The sequence below is a fragment of the Lygodium microphyllum genome, chromosome 1 (assembly GCF_053477565.2).
Source record: "Lygodium microphyllum isolate KBCC chromosome 1, Lygodium_microphyllum_v1.1.10, whole genome shotgun sequence".
In the NCBI taxonomy this organism is placed as follows: domain Eukaryota; kingdom Viridiplantae; phylum Streptophyta; class Polypodiopsida; order Schizaeales; family Lygodiaceae; genus Lygodium; species Lygodium microphyllum.
In genome coordinates, this window is record NC_141135.1 from 177,627,237 (window position 1) to 177,650,720 (window position 23,484).

A 23,484-nucleotide genomic window follows, 5' to 3' on the forward strand; every position below is an offset into this window, starting at 1 on the left:
AGACTATGCTCCACTTGGTCACCAAGGTCAATGTCAATTATGTAATTGGAGAAGTTCACGTGTTGAGTCGGTTGTCAAGGGATTAGGCGGGCCACAACCCACAGGTGTTGATGTGAGCCCTGACCTTGATCACACAACGTGGTTTAGCACACACTAGTACTTCCATTAATACAAACCCCTTTCGTGTCTAAATCCAGCACGTCCAATCATAGCCTCAGTCAAGGACCTGATCGGCTTTCTCAGAAATCTTCTTCGTGAGCTGAGATTTCTTTGGTTTTAATAATGCGCAGCCTTCATTGTCTCGGTTGGAGCTTTCATTGAGGGGCTCTTTCTAGTCCAGCAGATTGGGAGTTTGCAGCAAGAGAGTTTTCATGACAAGAAAAACTAGTTGGGTTGTCAGCTTGCAACAAGCGCAGCTGGTGTAGTGGTATCATAGTACCCTCCCACGGTACTGACCGGGGTTCGATTCCCCGGCTGCGCAGTCCTTTTTGCTTTGCCGTAATTAGTGACGACGACAATCTTGAGTAATTATAACTCCTTGAATCCATCTTTCCAAACGTGTTAACGTGTATAACTTAACTAGTGACAACGACATTGAGTAATTATAGCTCCTTTGGCAATAACACACTAACAAAAATCTCTCTCGCCAAGCGTGTAATTGATTGATCAATGCTCATAATCCCTTTTCTTAGTTGTGAGGTACCAATGCTAAGAAAGAGGTCCGTGTTAAAAGGAGCATGCGTTCTCATCATAGTTGATCACCTTCTGTTGACGGAATCAATAATTAGTAACCATTGAGAGTGGCTTATGGCGTAGATTACGCCCATGTTGAAAAAAACAAAGGATAGAATCCTGTGTGTGTGGGGCAGCAAGGCTGGTCACAGGATTGTGAATGATTTCTTGTCTCCTTTGGCGCCCAGTGCTCTTTCGGATCAACATTCCAAGAATTCATCATACTGGAGTTTACAGTGGGCCAACCTCTATCTCAACTACATTCATTGTTAAATCCATGTATCTTATCTCCTCTCAACAATGGATCGATCACAAAGCATGTGAAAGGTTTTATGCATCTATGATGAACCATTGAAATGGTGATGAATACATCTTTATATAATCCAGAAAAGCACACTTCTCAAATCAATACTATTCCTATGGCATTATTTGGTTGGTGGCTTGCCAATGGTTAACTAGCATGTGGCAAAGCGCAGCCTCATGGGATCAACGTGTCTATGTTGTGCAGCACCTCAGGAAACAATTCAAGTTCTTTGGGCTGGGCTGCCCTGCCTCCTGGTCCTTCAACCGCATCTCAACATACTTGAGAGCTCATTTGCCCTCCAGTGCTCTTGGGAAGTTCTTCTAAATCGTTGGCATTGTTCTTGTTTCCCTATGGTCTCCCTTGCACTTCTTCGATTGGCTGGGATAATAGGCTTCTCGGACAACTTTGGGAATCTCACAATCATTTTGTTTTCAGCGACCACATTTTCACTCTTAAAACTTCTTTTGTAACACACTTTGATCATCTTTTTCTAGAGCTTTCGATGTGTGCTCACCACCTGCAATTGTTGGTTCGAGCTCAAAGCACTTCACCACAGAATGTGTGAGCTGCCTCGTGTATTCATGAAGCATTATCTAGGTATCAAGGGATATAAAGTTTGACCCTCATGACAGCCCACGGACAATTGAGATTTTGTTGGTTTGTTCAGTGAATGAAATTCCATTAACGATTAGTGTGTCCTGATTATGACACTGCCGATTTTCAAAATCCAAAGGCATGGCAATGTTAAACTTTTGAACAATGGTCATGATCAATCACTAAAGACATTCAGAATAGCAAACCAAAGACATGTACCAAAGGATTATTTATGTATCATACATACTTTTCGTGCTCTAGCTACGTCCAATTGAATGAAAATGTCAAAAAGAAGATTCTCTAAAGGTTTTCTGAAGTGATCAACGAGGAAGAAATAAAAGAATCCTAGAACAAAATCAGACGTAGACAACCAACCTCGGGGAGATCATCATACAATATTCCTCGGGGAGATCATCATACAATATTCTTAATTGTAGGATTAGGCCCAGCACCCTATGACGACATAAGCATCCTACAAACGGGTTTTTGGTTTATGAAGATATGTTTCCCCACATGCCACCAGTGTCGGGCAAGAGCATGTGCTCATTCATATGCCCATACATGCAACTGTACATTTGATTTGAAGGCATACTGAAGCTGATATGAAACTACTTGAAAGTACCTTGCGTGAACTTCTCGGTAATGATGTGGTTAACAGAATTTATAAAAAATCCATATATACACATTTGGTATAGTGATACCACACTTGGCAGATATCATTACAATATGAACTTACAAACCTCGTTACTAAACATCATATGCATACAAAGCTAAAATGTTAACATTGACTCAATAGAAGTTCATACCATGCCAAAATCCACAAGTCAGTTACATTAATTTGATATTTGGCCAAGTTGACACAGGCAGCTGATGCAGGAACAAACACAACTTAATCATTGACCACACAAGAAAACCTTTTGTGTGAAAGTTCGTACCATGTCAAAATCCTCAAGTTATATACATTCAATATTCAAGCGAGTTAGCATAGGCATCTGCTGTAGGAACAAACACAGCATAATCATTGACCAAACATGAAAACCTTCCATGTGGAAGTTACACAAATTGTGTCGTAAAGTATACATGCCTTTACAAGCTCAAAAACTTGAGTCATTATACAAGTTCACTTTCGCCTGCAGCGGCATAGCACTGCCAAAATCAAAATCTGACAGTCTGCAGATTTTTCCAGAAAGTCATAACAGACGCACTATAGCTCAGACAATGGGGTAGCAATGTTTTGTCCCAATGCCTCAATTCTGAGCATATACCCACCAGAGATATTATGGCTAGCAAATTTTTAGTGGCCAAGCCCGCTACTACCACAAAAGGAAACTGCACAGTTCAACATATCAGGAATGCCACCAGCTTGACATTGCATGAACGACGAGTTTTCATCTTAGCCGGCCTTCAATATGGTCTTCATTGACTCATACACTAAATAACTGAGTGCCGCTGATGGTAACACCTGCATCCATGCAACCATTAATCATGACATGCAAGACATTGGAAGAGTGCTATAGACATACTTAAGTAGGTTTAATCCTAATCAAGCCTCCTGATTAGAGACTTGTCAATTCACAACTGACAATGTCCACATGCCTTTTTGTGGTGTGGTTGGGGGAGTATAATCAAGACGGTCTTGTCTTTGTCCTGCGCATCTTTGACCCACCTACTGTGTGGATTACTATTGTGGCCATGCCACATTCGGAGTGCTGCCTTTGCAGCTCACATTTCTTTTCACCCCTATGCGACTTGTTTTCTCTCTTCCTGTTTGGAGAGCCTGTGTACACATTCTTCAGCTCCAGCCACTATCTGCGTCAGTGTGATTTGCCCTTTTGCAGCCATAAATACTGCTTGTTCAATGCCTCCCTTCTCTCCATAGTGCAACTGTGCATATTGCAGGCTCTTCCTTGTTGCAATGGCAGAGAACTTATACCTGTATAAGCTCCAGATGCTCGCTTTCTGTGTGAGGCATTTCACAATCAATTCCTCGAAAACAGGGGATGTATATTGTAGCACTGCAAACTCTCAGGTCAAAAGGAATGACATCTTCAAGCCTTCCTGCAATACATAGATAATAACTCAAAGATGGAGTGTACAATGCTGCCAGAGGTTCTGTTCAGTCAGATGCCAGCAGGCAGAGTTGCCATCATGAAGGTAGAAGAGATGGGCACAAAGGTAGCAAGGCAGGCAGGGCCAAAGATGACATTTAGGGGAGGGTAAAGTGCAGAGTTTGCAGGCTGGGAAGAATGAGTGAGAAATAGACAGCACCGAGCTGAGGAAAGGATAGCAGGCAGGGCAGTAAATGGAAGAAAGCAGGGGTATGAAATGAGGGGGTAGGGAGGAATGCAATAGAAGAGAGGTTGGCTGAGGCATCAGAGCCGTTTGATCAGCAGGTTCTCCTTGGCATCAGTTCCTATTTTTATGTATTCACAACGTTTGACTCAAAAATCCTTATAACACAAGTTGAAGAGGAACCCAATGTTTCACAGTTCAAAGCGCATTCAGGTCCAGTACCATTAGTGGGTTTTGGATAAGCAGTTGGACCTTATGTCTTGCCAAGGGACAATGTGGCAAACATCTTCACAAAGGCCCTTCCTTTGCCTTCCCTTTAGGCTTTGATAGAGAGAGGGATGTGCACAGCAGAAGAAAGGAAGGGAATGGAGGAAGAAACACAAATGAATCTACACACGATAAACAAGGGGAATGTGCAATTGATGGGGTGTGAATGTGAAGTCAGCGCTATGACTGAGAAGTTGATTCCCTATAAATTGGACAAAAGTGAGATGCCACTTGATAGACATAAGTGGGCCAACCAAAAAGGGTGCACATGGCCCAAAATTTAGGGGCAACTAAAATTAAGATGGACTAACTCTCTACACCCCCTCTAAATGAAATTTTCGGTACCAAAATGAGAACCCTAATGTGCTAAGGGGCAAAAGGCAAGCAAAAGTTACAATAGTGGATGAGGGAAAAACAGAAAGCTCTCTCTCAAAGTCAAAAAGTGGAAAAAGGAAGAATCTCGAATAAGAAGATAACTCCATCAGAATTTGTTTGCTATATGATGCTCCAAAACTAGAGTAGAAAGGAGAGAACATATACACCCCACTCCCTCTCAAAGTGTGGGAGGTTTGTTCTGATGCCATGAATGACCAAGTGACTGAAATGTGGGTGCCCTGTAAATAGGACAAAATTAAGATAGCACATGGACAAAACTAGGATAGCACATGGACACAAAACCACCGACAAAAAAGGATTCGCAATCTGAAGTGGCACATGGCCAAAAATATGGGGCACCAAAATGAAAGGGCAAAAGGAAAACAAAAGATACAGCAGTGGATGAAGGCAAAACAGAAATCCCTCCCTCAAAATTATTATCGTGCATTAATTTAATGTTTAGTTTATTCTCTTGAATCATCTCCAAAAAGCAACTAAACCTGATTACCAAAATAAAAGGCTTTATTTTTTAATAGTGGGACAAACACCCAATAAGCCTCTATATATAGAGCATATTGTGGGCATTGAAACCAATATGCCTTCTTGGAAAGGACAGTAATGCCCTGATCAAGCACTTAACTACAACAATAAGCAAATGAATATAACTTGAAATGCACAAATTACCTTAATAATCTCGGACACCCTGTTGACCCTGTTGTCCCTTTCAATATTTCTTTAGCTTTATTACTAATGGAATGAGTACAAGCTAAGATTCATAATTGCTACTCCAAAAAGCCTCAATTCAAGCCAATTGCCCCTTGGTTTCTTCACACAAGACTTGCACAAATGGAACCACCAACTGAACAAATGCTACCCCAAATTACAATGAATGAGCTAGTGTCTGAATTCATTGGCAATTACACAAATTTCAGATGCTAAATTCAATGTATGATGCCTTCACCAATTGGCATAAATCCCGAGGTGGCTATGAAACCCTAATTTCTGCAAAAATTTAAGGTTTACATCAGAGATGTCTCTGTTGTCCACTGAATTCAGCTGAGATTTGCTCAAAATGGCTGAGAAATGCTGAGATCTCCTAAGAATGGGTTGAAGAAGGTGACAGAGAGCCAATATGAGAGAGAAATCCGATTTTCTTTGAGAGAAAACCCTGAATTCTACCTCTAGCCTGCATTTAATGCAGTCACCTACTACCAAGCACCTCCAAAATGCTGTCACCTTATCAACAATGTTGTTGCCAATCCCTAGAAAGTGACTCCTTGCTGTCCCTTGCCTATTGAGGCCCCTAGATGGTTGTCTTCCACAACAAATTGTTGTTCTCTTATCAAAAAATGGATCAATAGCTCTCTCTCTCTCTCTCCCTCTCCCAAGCTATAAACTAACTAAATGGCTAAGACCCAATCCCCCAAAAACGTTTTCTTAGTTTGGCATGGGCATTTTTGCCAAGCGATAGTCTTCTAAACCCATTTTTTAGCATTATCTAGCCATTTAATCAATTTTAAAAATTAAATAATCTTGAAATTAGAATTTTACCCCTTCTAACCCTAACCAAAATTAAATGTACCCATCCATAATTAAATTGGCTAGGCCATTTGCAACCTAGAGTGGTCCCCAACCTCTATTAATCCTTAAACCGGCATTAATTATTTAATTAATGATAGTCCCTAGTGTTACCACTGACACTTATTGGCCAAATAATTGTCCCATGGTCAAAACTGACACCAACTGACCCCCAAAGCCCAACTGACATAACTTATCACAACTTTTGCCTTTCACACCCACTACAACCTCAAGGTCCTTCGCTTATTACCATGAAATAACTGCCATGTGTATCAAATGTTATCAAATTGTATCAACAAGATTAAAGCATCTCAAAATTTCACTTCCTCGTGGCAGGTATCCATCCCATCCCTAATCATTCTACACCAACCAACTACTAGCCATCGTCACATACTGTCCACACCCTCTAGAGAACATCCCCAGCTCGTTGGAGGTTTGCCATAGCCATTGGCTAGCCTCACACCTCGCCCAACTTAGGTCTACCATTGCCAGCCCATCTGCATCATCCAACTGCTGTCACCATCATTTTGAAAGCTTTATCATGCCGTCTCAACCTTCAACCTGCTGATTCCAACCAATGCCAACATTCTAGAGACACTACCCAAACGGTTTCCACCATTTCCAACCTGCACCTATCTATGTTTACTGCAATGAGAGGTCCTACTACCACTGCTCCAACCAAGCAACTTGTTGTACACTATGCTTTTCAGCTGCTGTCACCATTATTTTGAAAGCTTTATCGCACTGTCTCAACCTTCAACCTGCTGATTCCAACCAATGCCATCATTCTAGAGGCACTGCCCAAACGGTTTCCACCATTTCCAACCTGCACCTATCTATGTTTACTGCAATGAGAGGTCCTACTACCACTGCTCCAACCAAATAACTTGTTGTACAATGTGCTTTTCAAATAGCAACTTTGCATTTTGTTGCAGCTGGTCTAGATGGCCTGCAATCATCCTCCGCCTCCATCATGCTGTTTGTGGAGCTGCCTACACCACCAACGTCTAGCATACTTGCGTTTTGCTGCCCGAAGTCATCAAAGGCAAGGCATGTCGTTGCCTAGAGGACTGCATTTCACTCCCTCCACTACCGCCATAACATGATTTACATCTAGTGGACCACTGCTACAGCATTTCAAGATCTGTCTCAAGTATAATACACTCTCAAAGCTCTCCTCAGCATTTTTGACACCACTCTCAACTTGCTTTATCCCCCGTCCTCAAGACATGGAGGATTGAGGCCCCTCTTGCATCATATTCATTCCTTCTTCATCTAAGCGTTGTATAGATTGTGGTCCACTGTTGCCGTACATTTCATGTCTCTGTTGGAGTGCCCTGCCATTGCTTTACATGGTATCAAAGCTACTTAATCATGTTGACACTTGATCCTTGATAAGAAAGCTTAGCACCCAAGCACGTGAAAACACACGAAGATGTCTCAGCCATCATCATCAAAACCAGTCTCCCTCAAAGCCTATCCCCTCTAAGCTCTCTTCCCTCCATTGGACACACTTGAGGGAATGGTACTTGTTGGACAAACTCTCTACATCCCCTCTTAGCAACATTTTGGGTACCAACATAAAAACACAAATGTGTTGAGAGATAGAAGGGAAACAAAAGATGCAACAATGGACGAGGTCAAAAGAGAAAGCCCTCCCTCAAAATTAAAAAGTGGGAAAAGGAACATGGATCCTCAAATAAAAGATAGCCCCATGAGAATTTGTTCGCTAAAATATGCTAGAACATGAAAGAACAAAGAGTATACACAATGCTCTCAAAATGTGGTCAATCTGTTTCAATCGAGTGCTAATTTTGGAAACCCCGAACTTTGAAGCAAAAGCTTAAACTAAAATTCGAATTCTCTATCATGTCAAACCCATTATAGAAAGCTACTTGAATATCTTTCATCTCTAAAAAGAAGTACACATCTCCACTTCAAGCAAGAACCACAAGCTCAATTTATAGAGCCTCCAACATAAGGATCGCCACAATCCATACAAATGCCATAGAATGGCTGCCACACTTTTGGCTACCGCAACTCTACAAGCTCCTTGCCATAAACAATTTGATAGGTTGACTATTAAGCTTGCTCGTCTAATTAATAAATTAGGGTTTAGCAAAGAAGATATGAGAAAACTTACATCCTTGCACAACATAATTATTGATCATGTTAATAGTCCTCGCTAAGTTTAATGCTTGGTTGAAGGCTTTCACATCATTAACTTACTTGGCTTTAGCCCCAAGTCAAATATGTGTCTCATATGTGTGCAATAGTCATGCTTACTAAACCCCATAAGTAGTCAATTTGACCACACGAGTGAAAAAGTCTTAGTCATTTGTGCTTTTTCATCAATCTAACCACCCAACTTAACTTTTAGTTGCTCTTGGGCATCTCATCCATGACGACCCAATTGTAACTATGGGGCATTTTGACCATTGGCTACCCCTTGAATGAAAAGATGAGCATTTCAAATACTCAAAGAATATACAAATTACAGTTCAAGCTCTTAAAGCATCAAATCAATGTGAATCATTGATTCAATACATCCTCACAGTAGTTGATATATATAAAAGGTTGGTTACACATTGTGATGTACTCGAAGCATCCCTCTAGCCTTGGAGGAGAATGGCCACTAGGGCTTTTGTGCAATCACTCCAAGAGAACCAAGTTTAAGAGTAAAGTCACCTAGCATTGAGGGCACAAGATAGGTAGTGATTATAGCCCAACCCTAGTGTGTGACATCTCTCAAAGGAGTAAAAGGGTAAATTTTTTGGTCCCATGGATGGCTATCGGCCTACTCAAGGCTTTGCAAATTGCCTAGGTCAATGTGAACAATCCCCTAGGATGATACTCAACTGAGGACCAAAGAGCCAAATCCCACGTTATTAACTGATTTCTTTTGGGCAATGGGATTGACATTTTGTAAAGACAATGCGCCAGCCAATCCCAAAGGGTACAATGTGAGCCAAACTAGATTACTTTAGGTTATGACATGTATCCCCTATGAGAAGAGTTGGACCCTCCAATCGTCAATCATCTCAATAAATTAAGATGAGTTAAGATGATAGATGGTTGGACCTCATTGGATTCAATCAACTACTAAACATCTACCCACTTATTTCTAGATTAGGTAACTTGCATAATATTAATATTGTCAATTAAATTTAATTAATGAACTAAAACTGACAAATCGAATTCAAATTATGGCATCCTCAACTCTAAGCACGAAAGAATACTGCATTATCAATGAGGCCTAAAGGCATATGATAAGATCAAGTCAAGGACATGCCCACTACAAGATATTGCAAGACTTAATTTAAACTTTGGGATGAGTTCAAACCCTAAGGCTCCATTATATCAGCATGTTCACAATTCACTATTTCATTCACTTTCTATGTTTTTGAGCTCTATGTCTTGGTACTTGCCAGACACTTTGTGTTCCTCCCTATAAAACATACCGTTCCTTTACAAGCAATGGTGACACTAACCATCATACTCAACTAACTAGGCAAAGGAAAACATACCGTTCCTTTACAAGCAATGGTGACACTAACCATCATACTCAACTAACTAGGCAAAGGCCTTTCGATGGAGAGTAGACTCGAAAACAGCCTCCTCTTGTATTGAGATTCAAATAGACTTACTAGGATATCTGATACCACACCCCTTTTCAAATTCACAAACATGTGTATCTAGGGACTTTTGATATCCAATTTGATTTCAATTGACAACAAGATTGAGAACTCCCATGCATTGTTTGAGCTTGGCATGGACAAGAAGTCCTTGGAAGCACACCAAGGTTGTCAAGTATGAAATATGGTACTAATTGATACCTTCAAATTTTATAAGGTACGATGCGATATTGATATGAGAGAGAGAGAGAGAGGAGCTTAGCCTTCCCTTTTTTTTCCCCACTAGGGGGGGTTTATGTATGGGCTTTGTAGCTATAGCATGGCGTTGGAACCAAAAACATTGAGCAGCTTGGTTTCCACTCTACGTGTGATTCCCTATACTCAGTGGTGAACCCTCACATGTGCAGCATCACGAGGGTGTAGTCCTGAGATGTGCCTCAATGTTGTATCTTTCGATATCATGAATACAAAGATTCCTTATTGATATATCTTGTGTGCCATTCCGTTATGCCTCATGATAGGTTATGACTTGAAGTCCCGTGAAGATTCGTAACCGAGGGGACGCACTTTAAATTACATATTCATCTTGGAAGTTGAAAGAGAGAGAGAGAGAGAGAGAGAGAGAGAGAGAGAGATGAAATGAAATGATATGATATATTAACGTCTACAAAAGGCCAAAATAACCTATGAGACCATGAGTTACAATCATGTGTATGATGGTACAACTCTCTGGGTAAAATATGTAGCACAAAGCAAAATAAGAAAGGAAACTAACTATGGCTATGTGTAAAACATAGAGCTCTATCTAGTAACAATGAGCTCCAAATGATACAATCTCATGTGGGTATGGAGGGCCTAGCTCTAGCCCGAGCAATAATCCCCTGTATCCGCCTATGAAGGTGTCGTCGGTGTCTGTGTCGAGGCCTAGGACGTCTAGATCGGCTAAGCTGAACGGCTCGATCAATCAGTACTCCTTGTCTATGTGTGGACTATGGCAATGAGAGAGGCTCTCGTGTGGACTGTGGCTGTAACTGTATTGAAGTCTTCTCAGTCTCCTTTGCAAAGAAGTCTATGAGCTACCTCTCTGAAGGGCCTTGATGTCCTGGAGCAACTGTACTCCTGAGACGCGCATCACGAACCCGTCATATCTTAAGAAGAAGGAGGCCAAGACATCGCTGATTGGTAAAATCCATGACTTTGGATAGTGGTCCAAATCCGTCTCTAAAGAGACAGTGGAAATGACCACGGACCTCATAATACTCTGGGCAACGGCGGCAAATATAATGCTCCTCTATCTCTGGCTCTAATTGGCATATCTGGCATACGCACTCCTCTGGTGGGATGGATCTATATATGCCAGTCTCAATCTCTAGCTGATGTGAGGAGGTGCGCAACTGGCCAATAGTACATCTGATCCCATGGGAAAGGTGGGTGTCCATGTATCTCGGGCGAACAATAAATCCATCATCTGTAGTATGAAGGAAATGCTCGAGGTAGAAAGCCATCTTTGTCCCTAGCTCCTGCCTCGATATCAACCATATCCACCTAATATCCAACTGGGTAAGATCCATCCTGATGATCTTGCGAATCTCTAACCTGCTCAGATCAAGAGATGGTGCATCAAGGGAGTACTAGAAGGGGGATAACTTGTCCATGCTAGAGCCATGCAGCTCAAACCAGGCCGACATCTGTGCATACCAACATGAAGTATCACCCTCTCTGGCAAGCTGCCTGGGGAGGACTCAAGGGCCAACCGTGCATATCTATGTCTGGGTAAGTCCCATAGGCTATGTATGTATGTGACCGATCGGGTGAGGGCCTCTACCACAATCAGTATACCTACTAGCTCGACTCTGATGATCTCATGTGGCACTGAGGCCTTACATCTGATCATCCTGGATATCATGGACACTAGGGGTTTCTCCATCGACCTCCATCCGTCATAAGTGCACCCTGATCTACTACGGTGGTCAAAACTAGGCCCCCATATTTGTACTTCATAAAGTAGTGTGGATGTGACCAGTGTATCGAAGAGCCATAGCTTGGTGCAGGGTTCTTGAAATTGCACCTGTGAACACATCCTCTCCAAACCACCTAGTGCTGTGTATCCACGAGTCAGTCTAGTGTCTGCTACCTCTCGCATAGTGTGTGTGTGTGTGTGTGTGTGTGTGTGTGTGTGTGTGTGTGTGCGCGCTATTCACAACCATTCAAGGACCTTCCTCACAAAACAAACCCAAAGTCCAAGAGTAGTGATCACACAATGAATCTACACAATAGGGCCTTGAGTCCTATTTATAGGACTCGCTTGCACTAACCCTGAAGTGTCCTTAGTGCATTCACACTAAGTCACTTCGTAACCACTATGAACAATGCTACTAGCGCCCATCTGGATGTCCAAGCACAAAACACTTTGGTCTTGGTTAGTTAGTATTTAAATTGGCCACACAAGAAGGCTTTGGTTGAGCCTTATATGCATAAGTGCCCACAATGTCCACTTAACAAAGTTGAATAGTGTCGTATGGTTCTATGTCCAATGGTTGAAAAGTTTAGAGAAGTCTAATAGTCACAATACCTAAGCTGAGTGCCTATGGGTTTGATATGTTTGTGTTCATTATAAATTTACATTGTTTGGGAGGATCTATCATGAAGGTTGGAGTTGATTTATACCTCTATTTATATGCAAAGCGTCAAGCACCTTTCTTGGACAGCAAAGTGGCCAACAAGTTGTGGATTGTCGTGTAAATGCACAATAGGGCTGATCCCATGATTTGCGCCAAAAAAAAGGAGCAAATCAAGCGCCTAAAATGGAAAGGAAAAAGCATTTGTTGTTCATGACAAATCAAGGAGAAAGCATTTTAAAAATTTTTGAAAGATAACAAGCTAAAGCTCTTGTTGTATGTCAAAGGACTGATCCGGGTTCTTTGTGACTATTGTGAACTATTCTAAATAGGGCATACAAACTCTCTCCTATTGTCTATGGAGAGATTTCTTTGATCTACCTTGATTCTGTGTCTAAATATTACTTTTGGTTGTCTCGAATAGAAAGATACTAAGGATTGTTTTGAGGTTTCTTGATCTACTATAGTAAGTTGAGGGATTGAATCTTTGGACTGAAAGAAGGGTCTATTCAAGGTCCAAAACAAGGTATTATTGGTCTGAGTGGGCTGCATAGGTCCCAGACTGTTCTTATGCATGTACGGGACTGTTTGAGCAATAAATACAATGTTTGTTGTTTAATCTCATGTATGGCAAACTCTAAAGCATATGGGCTGATTATAATTGGGTTTTGCTGAACCATAGCCTTAGTTTATGGTCTTTATGCTAACGTATATGATGCTATAAGGATTGAGTACAAGCTTTTGTGTGAACTATACTCTACAATTGGGTTCGTATGTCTATTGGATTTCTATTGTTTTGTACCTTCTACAAATTTTCTTTCTCCTGTGCTATGAACTCTTCTTACTTGAGTCCCAGCGGCTTTCGGCCATACACCATAAGTACCTCGACAACGGCGAAAATACGTTAGGATATTACATCCACTACAAACTTTCGATAAAAATGGAGCAATATCTCCATGGATTTTGTAGTAGGATTGCCCCATATAAATCAAGGTCATGATACAATTTGGATGGATTTTGTAGTAGGATCACCCCATATAAATCAAGGTCATGATGCAATTTGGAGTATGCTAGATTGATCAATTGAAATGGCTCTATTACAATTAAAAGCCAAAAGAGGACTAGTTTCTTTATCGAGCATCTTTAAAAACTTTATGGTCTACTTGACAAAATAGTTAGTGAGTATGATCCTAAGTTTTGTTAGTTTGTCACATAACATGGGCTTTAAGCACTATGTTTAGCCTTTAGTTGGGCGCTCGACAAAAGGCAAGCTAGTCGACCCTTTTAAGAGCTTCTTTAGTTGTCTCATGTCTCATCCCAAGACTTCTATATAGGCTCCACTTCACTCTCGATGTTGTATTACAATTGGTTATAGCACATTTATGTTGATGTATGGGTATGAGCTAAAACCACCAATTGCCATCAATCTTGGAGTGAAAATGCAGATTGTAGCAACTCCATGCATGATATGCAAAAGATGTTGACAATTGCAAAGCAAAGCATTAAAACAACCAAGATTGAGCTAGGTTTTATGCTAACCAAAGTCCTACTTCTTGAGAGCTCCAAAACAACATGTGTTTGTATCTTTAAAAGCTTCAAAGGACTTTGACTCAATGAGCACCATCAAGTGTTATAAATTAACTTTGCAATACTACAAACTATTGAAAATTACCAAGACGAATAGTAGTGTTTTTCACTAGTTGGAGTTAGCTCATGGGCTCAGCCTAGGACATTTGGATTCATCCTATGTTCACATTAGTTATTTGAAAGAACAAATAGGACAAAGTGAATTGATTGTCCTAATCAAGGAAGTCCCACAACTGGAAGGCACTGTTTGATACATTTCTCTAAAACCAAATTGGTTCTTGACTGTAGAACAAAATGATCTCAAACCATTTTATCTCAAGTATTTACTCAAGTGGGAAAAATGCCCGCAGATAGAAGCTATCTAGCAATCTTTGCACTTATCAAAGAGTTGCTTTCTCGATTTCATCCCTAAGGATATTGCTAACAACAACAATCATTCATAAGGGGGGAAGTCTGCCATCCTTAGATATCCACAATGAGCGCCCACAATATTGGTCACAACCTCAAGTCACCAGTAACTTAGTACAAATGCACCAAGGGCACTTTAGGGTCAAAGCAACCAAGTCCTAAATAGAACCCAAGGCCCATTTGTGCCCACTCATTGTAATCACTAGACACTCTAGCCCAGTGAACGTTACATCCATATACTTGGACAATGGGTTGGTAGTATGAGACACTAGCACCCTTGTGACATAATTGTAGTGCGATGCATCGCTAGCCCCAAGCTCAAGGTGAGCCGATTTATCTCTATGGCTAGGAAGTGGGTCTGATGTCCATTTCCTTACACTTCCTACATTGTAGGTAATTAGCTCTTTGAATCAGCCCCAAAACTCAAAATTACCAAACTTTACAAAGATTACCAAAGTGTTTGTGTCTCATAAGCCAACAACCAAACTTTAGGAGGATCCACATCTATAAATAGGAGGCTGCCCAACCACACTATTCAATCCTTGTTTTGTAGATTCTCCATTACCTAGCACAATCTCAAACTGCTGTCTGCACTTGTCTATTGACAGATACCTCAGCTCACAGTGCTACAAACCCTTCGTCAGCTCCAAGCGACTTGCCCACATTGCCCAAAAGGCTCCATTTGCTATCAAGTGACATCTTTCCCGCCATGCAAATAGCAGCTGTCACTAGCATCGTCAAGAGGAACAAAAGGCTATGTTTGCAACCTGGAGCAGCCACTGTGAAACCAGCCTTCCTTCAGTGGATGGGTGGTAACTCCCTAATTAAAACTTAATTACAGCAGCAAACAATAAATACAAATCTGAAAATACAAATTTACCTATTGATCTTGGAAATGCACACCCAATTGGCCCCAAAATTGGCACCCCTTTTAATATTTCTTTAGCTTTATTGAAGAAGAAGTTGATTTACAATGGGATTCTCCCAATCCCCTTCGCAATCCAAACTCCCCTTGCTGTCCAAAGTAACCAGCAAGTCTTCAATTTGTTTTGCCCCTTGATTCGGGCACTTAATTGGCCTTCACCCACTTCGTAGACGATGGAAATGCCCCAAATTCAATGCTTGGCTAGCCCTCCACCTGAATTTAGCTGAAATTCACCTTCAGCCCTGAAAAATCCAAGTCTTGGAGCTTCCAATTTTTGGCACACTTCCCAAGTCCGTTGCTAAACCCTAATTTTTGCTATAAATTAGGGTTTACAGTAGAGAAATTTGCAATTTCTCAACCTCCAAGGGTCCAAATGCTGAGATCTTTGGAACGAGGTTGTGAAATGGTAGGGAGATGAGAGAGAAAGCTGTAGAGAGAGAAATTTCAAAGTTTTGTCGCGAAAAATGACTGAAAATCAGTCAAATGCAGTTGCTGCCCTGCCACAACAGCATTAAATGCTGTCACCTACAGCTGAGACATCCAAATCAGCTGTAACTTTGTGCCTGAATGCAATCGTCCAACTGTGGAGGGTCCGAATCTGCAATCGCCTCCTCAAAACTCACTCGTGGCTGGCTACAATGGCTGAAAATAGGCTGGCCATGGCTGCTCACAGCTCTCCCACATTTGCTACAGCAAGAATGATCTCGTTTTTCCTCTTCTTCAGCCTTTTACCAGCCTAAATGGGCAAGTTTACCCAAGTGACAGCCTTTCCAAATCGTTATTTTGGTGCCCAAAAAAATAATCTAACTGGCCAATAATTAAATTGGCTAGGCATCTTCCACTCTCGAGTCTCCTTGTGCCATCTTTGACCACCATCAGATTGACGTTAGGTACCATTAAACGCCACATCTCTAGTGTCACCAACTGACACTTATAACCAAATGAATGACCTAGGCCAACAATTGGCACCAAATACCACCAAGTACCTATGCAACATAACTTATAGCAACTTTTTTCTTTGACATCCCATGATTTTCTCGGGTCTCCGGCTCATAAATTTACTCTAACCCCAGTTGCACCTCACATATGCAACACTTAATCATGTGATTAAAAATTAATCCACATGTTAAGTGAGGTTTCAAAAATACATGTCCTCATGACACATTGCATTATCCTTATCATCCTCTGCCTACTGCCCACTATTTCTGTCTCCCTAGCATTTTTAGCTCCTGCACAAGCTGCCCTGCTACCACTGCCTCTGATCAGTCCAAACACAAGAAAGAACTCTGAATGGAAGATGGCTTCAAACACATCTTCACCACTTCAATCTCAAGAACAACCTATATTGAGAACTGAATAGGACTGATACTCACATCTAGCTCCTAGGAAGAGCAGAAACATCTACTACCATGGACAGTTTTGTCCATAGAAGATCTCACATGCCAGATACAACTTGATTCTCATGTATCAAACCCAACAAGCTATTAAAGGTGAAACTCATTCTCTCCCTTTAGATCCTATGCAGAAGTCTGAATGCCCAATTGGAGATAGAGACACCCAATACATACCATCCTTCACAACACTTCTACTCCAGTGCCAAGTACACAAGTCTGTACTTGTGTTTCCACTTTTGTTGATCCTACTTCTATACAAGATTTTGGAAATAATGAAGAAGAAGGCAACCTCCTATCTATCCACACGACTCTTAAGTACTTATAAGAATAAATCAAGCAATCCCTCTTCAAGTCAATTTGACATTGGTGTTTCAAGTTTTGCATCTTCAAGTCAATTTGACATTGGTGTTTCATTTGCATTCCTTCCATCTTCTACACTTCAATTTTTACATCAAAATCAATCAACCTCATTCACTTCAATTCCCTCTACACCACAACTTCCAATCCCACCCTTCTCTTCCATTGTTTCTACATCTTCATTCACACCGGCTTTTACATCACCATTCACACTTGCACATGTTCAACCACACACCACACTGAGGTGATCTTCAAACATGAGCACATCCTTCCCTATAGGTCCTCTGCTTTTGCATACCCAAGTGGTAAAGGTGTGCTGATGGTGAGGGTTTATCCCCGAAACCAAACATCCATGGGGACCTACACATAAGGATATCCCACCCACGTGTATCAAGCCGCACCCTACTCTCTCATCTCCTAGGTGGCCATAAAATTAGTCAACATGTCACCATCAAGTGGTTCAACCTACATCTTTTTGGCATTTGGACCACACACAAGTCAATATCCTCCTTTGGAATGCACACCTAGAGTCACCATACCAAGCAATTCAATGCCACATGTAGCACCTAGTCACACCTAGTTCTATCCCATGCCACCCACTTATCCCCCACCTCGAGCAACCATCCATCCATCTACATCAACCAAGCATGAGTTTATGAATAAGATTCATTTCAACACATCTAACTTAACGACTCCAGTCTAATTTAATGTGGCATGTCTTGGATTCCCAAGGCTTGTGGGAACTTGTTCAAGGGTAGGAACCCCAAACTTGACCCCTACCAGTTCTCATACGAGGTAGTTTAGTCTTGGAAGAGAAAAAAATGTCATAATTATCATTGAGTTTATGCAAGGACTTAGATCCAAGTTTCACTCACAACTTAAACACTTTGATTTTGCATCTCAACATTAGGCACATCTACTCTATTACATGGCCACATAACCCAACATATCAACCTCAACCACAAACTCCAAGAGTTCAAAACTATTGAGAGGGCTATCAAGTTGGCTTGATATCAGTGATTACTTGCTGAAGTCACCACAATTGGCTTACCCAAGTTAGTAGAAAATCAAGTCACATTGTTCATAAACAAACTACCCTTAAAATTTTCAATTTTATCCAACAAGTTATTTCACAACCCAAATCACCCATCTATAAATTTGAATGTCAACTTTTGTATTTCACAAGGTTGTTCAATCAATTTCATAAGAAACCCATGTCAACAAAAGTGATAGGATAGTATGCACTCATACCATATCAGAGAGATGGTAGGATTTGTGAAGAGAGGCATAGTGTGTGTATGGCAAGCACAGAGAGAGGAAAATCTTAGAAACTTAGAAGAAAAAGACTGATGATATGATGAATGATGAATCGCTAAATCATGCTCAATGAATCAATGTGATACAATAGAGCCAAAGCTATAAGATGACTAAACTGAACGGGTTGATCAAGTGGCAGTATCTAAAGGAAACTTGCATTGTAGAGAGAGCAAAACATAGTCTTCCGAGCAATAGGATGTAGAAGATAATGCTGAACAACGAAGGAAGGGACACCCAACCATAGAGGGAGCAAAACACAATCCTCAAGGACCATTGAAGATGAGGAAGGAGATCACTTGGTATAGACATCTACTCCAAAGGGTAAAAATTAGCAGGGTGACTTGCCACATGATTAAACGAGACCCCAAAAGCACTAGGAATTGCAAAATGTAAATTGTGGAGTATAATCAATGTCCACTAAAGCCAGCAAGGGTGAAGCCTGCAAAACTCAGCCCCAACACTAATGGCAGGTATTGGAGGATGATACCGAGTGAGAAGGATGTCTCCCAGACTGCAAAACGCAGCCCAAAGATTGACACCAGGTAAAGAAAAGCCCACGCCAACAAGAGAGAGAGGTCGCCAAGCCTCCAAGGAGTGATGGGCAGCTGGATGATGAAGGCTGCAGCCAAAACACAACCTGCAAGAGGAGAAATAGGATGCCTGATAACAAGGAAGCACAGGCCACAAGCTACAATGTCCTCCTCAAGGGATGTGAGCAACAATGGAGAGGTTGGAGAGGAGAAGAATGAGGGAGAGAATGACCGAGGATGTCAAGATAAATGAATGTGGGGAGATGTCAAATGGATGGAGGCAGTGCCATATTTATAGGCACAAACTGTCTCAAGTGGCACCCCAGTAAGTGGGCGCCCAATCCTTTTTGGGACTACTAGTGCAAAGCAAGAAGGAATAAAGTAAAAGAAATGTGCTGAATGATTGGGTTTCTCAACAACCCAATTTTCCATATGCGGAGGGGGGCTTTGACTTCCCAAAAGGTGAAGCAAGAAGGTGGAAAGGAATCCACCAAAACCAAGTCAGGTAGTGAGGAGCAAAGTACGTCCCCTCTAGAATTGAAATGGGGTTGGAAAAATATCCCCAACAGAAATAGGTACTGTCAACATTGCCAAAACACCGATCATTTTGACCATGAGTCACTCAAAGACCGAGGGAAATCTGCCCAAGACTTGAACCTCTTCCCCACCCAAGAACTCGAGGCGAAGGGCACTTCTGCCCCACCTTCACAACCAAGAGGGGATCATCCTCCATACCAACAAGGGAGACTTCCTAGGCTGGATAGGCTCCATGACTGCCCTCATTACACTTGAGGGATTAGCTAATAAGACTTTAGTCCTCAAACACTCCTCGTCTCCCTTAAAGATAGATTGGATGTGTATTGAGTCACCATCTACATCTAATATGCAACCAAAAGCAACTAAGCCCACTTTTCCATTAGACTTTCCAATCAAGTGGATTATGGAGCCTTCCTCTGGTTCAAATATCATTGACACTAATCGAAGTCCTACCATTCTTCCCACCTCTACCTTGTATTCCCTCTTTCACTATACATTTCTACTCTTACTTTCCTCCATCCTTAGCATATCTGCCTATTAGTAGCAAAAATCCCTAAAAACCAAAACAAGTCACACAAATATTTAAATGCATCTAAAAGCACTTTCATCAAAGTTAAGGTTTGTGTTCTTATGGCCTCATGCAATCCTTACACTCCTTACTTGTGTTTTCAATTTGGAGCTAACCCCTACAAGACCTACCAGTTTGATCGAAGCAGAGACTCAACTAGTTCCACAATCTTTATCTTGGTTGCCCCTCTTTGGTGAGGCTTCACACTCTCAACCAACATGGATCCTACTTCTCCTGAGGTCAGGTTATCTCCCAAGGTCAAGTTATCCCCTTTCTTAAAGCTCCCTTGGAGGTCATTCATTTGACAAGTTTTCCATTGTACATGCATCTCACTCTTCTTTCTTTGGATGCTTCCTTCCCCCGTCAACATTGGCATCTTGGGGTAAGAGGAAGTGCTTGCTTCTCCTTCCCCCGTCTAGTGATGAGAACCTAGAGGGGGCAATGTTCTTCTCTTAGTGCTCACAAGATCGCAATCACCACATTTGTACATCTATTTGCACCTTGATGATGCATGATTGTAAAAGGGCGCTTGAGACAAGTGAGCAATTCCCCTAGGGGGGTACTATCCAAGTGGCACCGTTGCATAGCATTCTATTTGAGTATGACACTTTGCATTATCCCTTGCATCAAACTATGCATTGGTATTGTGTTTTTGTGAATAGAGCGCTTTGGATGCAAGAAAAACCTATATTTTGGGAAGCGCCTGTCCAAGGATGAGAATCTCCATGCATCTACGCGTATTTCTCCCTTTTTCTTCATTAGAGGAGTGGTTGACTCCCTTGGATCCACCATATTCATGGTAGCTCATATGGCAATCTCAATGGTAGTGCCTCCCATGGCAGCACATGACATACACCTTTGTAGATCTCCTCGTCACCGACACCTTGGACAGGTGATTAATAGCTTTCTATTTTGTAATGTTGGATCCAACCATCCCTTTTCTCCCCCCATGGGCACAAATACGTTTTTTAATAAATAAAAAAATATAGTTCAAAGTGAAGTCATTACCTTTGTAGGTCCTGGTAGGCCATAGGCTAGTTGATGCACATCCTTTGGCTGATACCTTAGCCTCTCTAGGGTGGCCCTTTGGGCTCCCAAGATAAAATGACCATCACCTCTCTAGTCTTAGTAGGCCACTGGACAACCTTGGCTACTTTGAGGTGGGATGCCTTAGGGTATTGTAGGTTGAGCTACCCTTGGCAATCCCTCCTGAGGTTCAAGTTTTGGACCTAAGAGAGCGTGTTAAGCTTAAAAGGTGCATTGCAAAATTAAAACTTTAACTAGCTCTTCAAAACAACCCCAAAATTCAAAATTACCAAACTTTGATAAAAATTACCAAAGTATCTGTCCTATAAGTCAACACTGAAGCTTTGGGAAAATCCACATCCATAAATAGGAGGCTACCCAGCTACTATTCAATCCATGTTTTGTAGATTCTCCCTTAGCTGGTGCCACTCTCCCACTCTTGTCTACCCCTACATTGGCGAATTCCTCGGTTCATGGTGCTGGCAGCCCATTCCATTCGCTCCAAGCTACCCAGAATGCTGTGTTTGCTACAGGTGACATCTTTCCAGCCCTCCTCATGCAGATAGTAGTTGTTGCCATCATCATCAAGGGCAAGAAAAGGCTGTGTTTGCAGTCTGCAGCAGCCCCTTGTGTCATCTTCAGCATCCTCTGCCTGCTGCCCACTGTTTCAGAGCTGTCTACCTAGAGCCTGGTGTTTTTGCTCCCATGCAGGCTGCCCTAATGCCACTGCCTCCCATCAGCCTGATCCAAGCAAATTCTTTATCCTCATCTGCATTTGCAGCTGCTGACTGCACACAGCTGCTGACTGCACTCAGCGGCTGCCTGCTACATTTTGAGATCCATTCAGAGTATGACAATCTCTCTAGTTCATTTCTACCCTGGTACATGCTGAGATAGAAGGTTCAAGGTTTTATATCCACTCTTGCATAGTGTGCTTACTCCATTTAGAATTCATTCTTCTCTTATCTCTGAGTTACTCTTCACCTTTGAGTTCTATAGTTTATCACTTTGTGTTTTGTCATACACTTGTGCTTATCTTCTATGCTCAAGTATTTCTATACACATTTCATTCCTAGTCTTCTAAAAAAATTTAGGTGTTGACTTCTAGTGCCTCTAGATATCACAATTGGGCATATCTTCCAAAGTTCCACGGTAAAATAGTATCAATGCACAATGGGTTAGATGGGGCTACATACCTTATGTGCAACTGTGAGATAGCCATCCACCTGCATAGACCAAGTGGAGCCTTCCCTTGCTAGTGGGACATGCAGCCTAGCCTCTAGGGGAGCATTTTCTCCTTACCTTGCGGTTGTCAGTATCGGAGCAATTCCTTGTAGCTAGTTCACAGCTCTGGATTTCACTTCATTGCTAGCATAATAGTCACCAAATATGAGCTGTGAACAGCCACAGACACTATGCTCAAGTGACCTCCATCCAATCAGTTTCCATTGAGCCAGCACATCTCACAAGCAGCCACACACAAACATCAAATAGGGGCGACCACACCTTGGAGAATAAAGAGACCCTGCCTAAACAGGGGGACTGCTTCAAACAAGGAACCCGACATAAAAGTCAGCATGTCCTAGACTGCAGATCAGATGGTGGGTACCTGAAGATCCTCTATTGACTGGGGGCCATAAACATGAAAGAACCCACACATCCCAAGCTGAAACAAAACCCCCTCCAATCACTTTGCATTGAACCAGTTGAAAATGCCTTGTCCCACAACACAGCCACACACAAGCATCAAATAATGCTACAAGATAACCAGCTCATGGCAGCGACTGTACCTTGGAGAGTAAGGGACCCTGCCTAAACAGGAATTACTTCAAAACAATGAGCCCAAAAACACATCAGCGTGTTCTACACTCCAAAAGCAGATGCTGAATACCTGAAAACTGATCTGCTGCTGAGTCCTGACCAGGAGACATATATGTGAAAGAACCCTCAGCAATCTTGTAGGCCAAATAGCTCAGGAGGCTCTATAGTAGAAACTACAAACTCTTGTCGCACCAAACTGCCTTAACAGGGACTGCTTCAAAACAAGAGGTTGATAATCGCTGTTGCTCACACAAGAGAAAACTGAACTTGTCTAATACTGCCAAAAATAGCCTGAGAATATCAGATCTCTATCCGAAACACTGGATCTGATCCATGTGTTTAGACTACACATAGTGAATCAACCATTGTGCTGCTTGTGGGGCTTCCAGCTGTTAATGCAGTACACCATTTTTTTGAAAGGCAGTTAGACAACTAATATAATTTTTTGCTAACCTAGCCCTCGGTCAACAGTGAAAACAATGGATATATACTGCCACTGCCATTCTAGAAGTCATATCCTTAGCATTTGCAATTTTTTATGCCAAGTTGTAAGTCAAGAGGTCAACAGAATAAACAACAGCTATTCTCAACTTTGAAAATGTACTCTAATGTGTACATA

At 41.7% G+C, this 23,484-nt stretch overlaps 1 protein-coding gene and 1 non-coding gene across 3 annotated transcripts in view; one reads left to right on the forward strand and one right to left on the reverse strand.

Annotated features, from left to right (window-relative positions):
- Positions 1–410: 410 nt before the first annotated feature.
- On the forward strand, positions 411–481 carry TRNAG-CCC (transfer RNA glycine (anticodon CCC)). The gene has a single exon. It is a non-coding gene; the product is annotated as a tRNA-Gly (tRNA).
- A 2,017-nt stretch (positions 482–2,498) lies between these two features.
- The window catches only part of LOC148042015 (putative mitochondrial adenine nucleotide transporter BTL2), a 33,736-nt gene continuing 12,750 nt past the window's right edge, over positions 2,499–23,484 (reverse strand). Inside the window, exons 4-5 of one of the 2 annotated variants that reach the window (XR_015691901.1) lie at positions 3,227–3,688; positions 2,499–3,092 (exon numbers count right to left, since the gene is read on the reverse strand). Coding sequence is in view for 1 of the 2 variants with exons in the window: in XM_087684989.1 (XP_087541115.1) it covers positions 3,024–3,092 (69 nt within the window). In the remaining variant the exon portion in view is untranslated. The remainder of the gene's footprint in view (positions 3,093–3,226; positions 3,689–23,484) is intronic. The other variant, XM_087684989.1, reaches the window with a different exon arrangement.